The 4,272-nt window shown below is 55.2% G+C and overlaps 1 protein-coding gene across 1 annotated transcript; it reads right to left on the bottom strand.

The window, feature by feature from the left end:
• Window positions 1-1,003: 1,003 nt before the first annotated feature.
• OTUD1 (OTU deubiquitinase 1) lies at window positions 1,004-3,253 on the bottom strand. Its single transcript, XM_032396711.1, has one exon. The coding sequence runs from the start codon at window positions 2,968-2,970 to the stop codon at window positions 1,525-1,527; it is 1,446 nt and encodes a 481-aa protein (XP_032252602.1). The 5' UTR covers window positions 2,971-3,253; the 3' UTR covers window positions 1,004-1,524.
• Window positions 3,254-4,272: the final 1,019 nt, after the last annotated feature.

Raw genomic sequence — 4,272 nt, 5'->3', positions numbered from 1 at the left:
TAACATAGTACTTGCTCTTCCTTGTTTATTTGCCAACAGGTACCTCTATAGTTTTAGACAGGAATTATAACTAGAAATGACAGCAATGTCCTGAATTACTCCATCTTTAAAAGTATATTTAACTAAGACTTATCCTTTGAAATTACTAATGATTATCCTACCCTGTTCATGTGAGAACTTAAGAAATTTCCCTCTTAATTCTGTGACATCTTTACACATGAAAAAAATGGTATACATGTAAGAGACGCTCCTACAAGTGTCACGTCTTAATTGAAAAACCACCTTGGCCAAAAAGACGTTGTAAAAGTAAAATTACACATTTTATTCATTCATTCCATCAGCTGAGAATCGCTCTATTGTACAAATACAGTATTGTACAAAAAAATCACAAAATGTTACAAAATAAAAAAAAGTACAAACTGCAGTACTTAATAAATATGACTAGAAGTAAAGTGGAAATGAGATAGATTTTAGGTTGAGAACATTGTTTGACCCAGCAAACCATACAAGATCTGTTTTTACAGACATTTTTATTTGTACATAATACAGGGCAATCCTATTTTGCTTTTTCAAAGAATTTAAAAGGAATAAAATATTAAGACAGTATTCTCCTGCTATAAAACAACTGCCAAGGTTGATTCGAGGCATTTATGCTAGTAGTTTCTTAAATCTCTTAGTTGAATCCAAGAAGCTATATAAAGCAGGAGGCTTATCTTGTCACAAGGTTAAAATGCTTTTATAACAAAATGACAAATATAAATAAAAACAATCAGAGCGCCAGACAATCTACTCTAAATGCCAACCAAAAGTCATCACTCTGCCACCAGCAAATATCAGACTTTCATTCAAGTAAGACCTGGTACTATCCCTTAAAGAAAATTCTTCCCACAACCTTCCCTTAAGTATTTCTCTTTAAAAGGTTGAGCATTTCTAGAAAAATAATGATTTCCAAAACAACAAATTGTTTTTCATTAAAACGGAATGGGCCAATCATCTGGTAACACAAATGCATCAATATCCATTTGAAATAATTATCTAAGAATCGTAAAATTCAAATCGAACATAAAATAACTACTAAATCTGAAACTCTGTTCAAAGTAATAAACTTCATATAAAGCACTTCTCTGGCTTTACGCTGGAAAGCTGTCAAAATGGAACACGTCATAGATGAAGGTAACACCAATTTTTAAAAATGTTGTGCAAAAATACATTTTTATAGAAAACAGATGACCAGGAATGAACAAATTTACACCGTGAGAAACTAGCTTGCAAATTAAGTAGTGGCCAACTTTATACAGCAAATTATAAATAGCAGTAGGATCACCCAAAGCCATCATGAAACATCATTTAGGTGCCCAGCAACCTTCAGCTCTGAGGAGAAAACATTCCAAAAATGATTAAGGCATTACACCTATGGTAAATCTACTAGGAAGTTTAAAAGTGCTATTACCCTGATTAGAGTTCATAATTCTCCCAACACAAATTATGTATGCAATTCTCCCAGGGTGTAGGTTTCCAGACACTTCAAGAGCATGCATTTTGTTCAATATACATTTTGGATAGGGATATGGCCATGGATTTGGCAAGTTCTTCATCGCGTTTTCTTTGCACTTGAGTCTGTTTGCACCAATTGTCATACTCTGGGTTGGGATAGGAGTGATCAAACACCGCATCATAATGTCCATTACTGAGCCAACTGAGCCAAATGCTAGGCCTTAGGGAATCCTCTGGGCCCAAATAGTGAATCATGGTAGACACCGTGGGGCTCTCCAACCTCCCTCCAGTAGTTAAATGTATATTCACATTCAACATCTGCCCCATGGCCAGCAATTCCGGGTAGCCGGCCCACGCCCCGTCTTGAGCAGCAGCGATGATGAACTCCCCCACGTCGCCCTCAATTAGGGGGCTGAAGTGGTCGAGATGATCGGCGATGTAATGCACCGTCTGTTCCCTCAGCTCCCGGTGCAGGCTCTGGTCTCCGTACACCGTCTTGCTGACCGCTCGGTAGAGGCAGTTGCCGTCGGGAATGATGTGAAATCGGTACTTACTCCTCTGTCGCAGGTACTTGTCCTGCCTCTCCACCTCCGCCAGGTACAGGGCCAGTTTCTCGTCTCTGGGATCCGACCTGGAGGCGATCACCGCCTCGGCCGCGCCGCTCGGGGCCGCGTCGCCGCTCCGCGCCGGGGGCGCCTCCGCCTCCGGGTCGGGCCGCCGTGCCTCTTCTGCGCCGGGAAGGTCGCTGCGGTCGCCCGCCCTCTCCCAGCCCCGGAGACTCCTCTCCGCCGGGTGCTCCTCGCCCCACGGCCCGGGGCTAGGCTCCGGGCTCCCCGGGGGCGGCGCGGGGCCTCGGTGCTTGGCGGCGGCCAGGGCCTGGCGGTGCTCGCTCAGTCGGAAGTTTCTGTCGGGACCCTCCCGGGCCGCGTTCAGGCCCGCAGGCTCGGGGCAGTCGGGCCTCAGCAGCTCCTCCAGGAGCCAGGCCGAGGAGCCCCGGCGCGGCGGGACCGGGGCGCCGGGCGCCGGGGCCAGCAGGAGGCAGCGGCTGCGCTGGGCGGCGGGCGCCGCGGCGCCGGGCTCGGGCCCGTGCAGCAGGAGCCGGTCGGCGCCCAGGGCCCGCACGGTGATCTGCGCCGTGGACGTGTAGTGCGGCGGCAGCGGCGGCTTGCAGGACCCGCCGGGAGGGCCGGCGGCGGCCGAGGCGGGGGCGGCGGCCCCGGACACCATCTCGAAGCAGGGGGAGAAGGCGGGCATCTTGGCGGCGGGGGCGGCGGCGGCTTCTCGGGGCTCGGCGGCCGCGGCAGGCTGGCACTCACCGGTCTCGGGCTCTGGCTCGCCGCTGGCGGGTCCCGGGGGCTGCAGAGAGACCTTGAAGGGGGCGGCGGCTGCGGCGGTGGCGGGGGGAGCGGGGGCTGCGGCCGTGGGACCCGGTCCCCCGGCTGGGTAGTGGGTGCAGACGCTGCTGTAGAGCTGCATGTCCCTGCCCGCCGCTCGGGCCCCTTATAGGCGCGGCGAGCCCGGGTGAGGGGGACACACCCTCCGGGCCCGGCGGAGGGGGCCGGCCGGGCGCGATGACCCAGTGCACCTAGAATAGAAATGACCGAAGGGCCACCGGCCGCCGGCGCGTCAAGAGCCGCAAATAGCGCCCGGGTCCCCGCCAAATTCCTGCTGCGCCACAACGCGCGGTGGGGGCGGGGAGGGGACGCGCGCTCGACCCCGGCCGGCGCGCTCGGTCCGCGGACCCGGGGCGCCGCGCCCGCTGCCGCTGCTCAGGCCGCGGCGGCCGCTGGGGACTCTCGGAGAAAGCTGCCCGCCCCGCTGGAGCGCGTCCCGCCGGCGAGGAGCAGTGCAGGGCGCGCGGAGGGGCCGGGAGGCGGGGCCGCGGTTGTTTACCTCAGGCCGCGCGGCCGCGTCACGTGGGCCCGCTGGAATGTGCGGCTCGTCGCGGCGCCCCATTCAACAGCGCGGGCTCGCCCCGCCCCCCCCGGCCCGCGCCCCGCCCCGTTCGGCGGACGTCACGGGCGTGGCCCGCGGCGCTGGGGGTGGGCGCGCGGGTGGGACGCGGGAGGGAGAGCGCTGCGGAGCGGGCGGCCTGCGGGGGCAAGGCGTTCCCGGCAGCTGCGGGCGAGGAGGCGGCAGCCTTCCTGCGCTCGCTGCTCCTCAGCCGCGGGTTTCGGTGCTGCGCCATTGTGCGCTGCTGCTGCGGATGGTGGCGGGATGGGCGCTGTGTGGGGAAGCTACGCCGCTTTGAGAGCGTGCGTTCCGAAGGAAGCTTCCGGGCTCGGTTGGAGGACGGAGCGCTGCCTTAAAGCCTCCATGCCCTCTGCAGGGCCGTGGCACCACTGCCGACTTTTGATTCAGTTCTTCGGATTAAAATGTTAAAATAGCGTGATGCCTCGCGTCCTCCCCAGGACCTTGCTACCCTCCTCAACCGAAAGCAACTTTTCTGCACCCCTATCCCATGTCGACTGGCAAATACATGACTTGGGCGAAGGAAGCCCTTCAACCAGCCTTTCGAAATGCCAGATGCCTAACACCTCGGGCCTTTGGAAGATAGGTGCAACTACTAACCAGGGGTCCGAGTCAGGTGATGCACACCGAGGCCGAGTAGAATATTGAAGCGTTACGGGCAACTGTGTTTGTTGTACCCTCTCCGTAAAGGAAAGCCAAAGTATTCATATGATCAACCATGTACTGACTTCATAGTAGCGGGCAGCTTTTGCTGTATTCTGAGCTTTGATCAGTAACAGGCCCTAAACATTCAAATTGAACCTGGAA

The sequence above is a fragment of the Phoca vitulina genome, unplaced genomic scaffold, assembly GCF_004348235.1.
Source record: "Phoca vitulina isolate PV1807 unplaced genomic scaffold, GSC_HSeal_1.0 scaffold93, whole genome shotgun sequence".
NCBI lineage: Eukaryota > Metazoa > Chordata > Mammalia > Carnivora > Phocidae > Phoca > Phoca vitulina.
The sequence above is the reverse complement of the archived record's forward strand: the minus strand, read 5'-3'. Positions and strand labels throughout refer to the sequence as shown.

Coding starts and splice junctions, on each gene's coding strand:
- OTUD1 (XM_032396711.1), bottom strand. CDS start 2,970: ATGCAGCTCTACAGCAGCGTCTGCACCCACTACCCAGCCGGGGGACCG.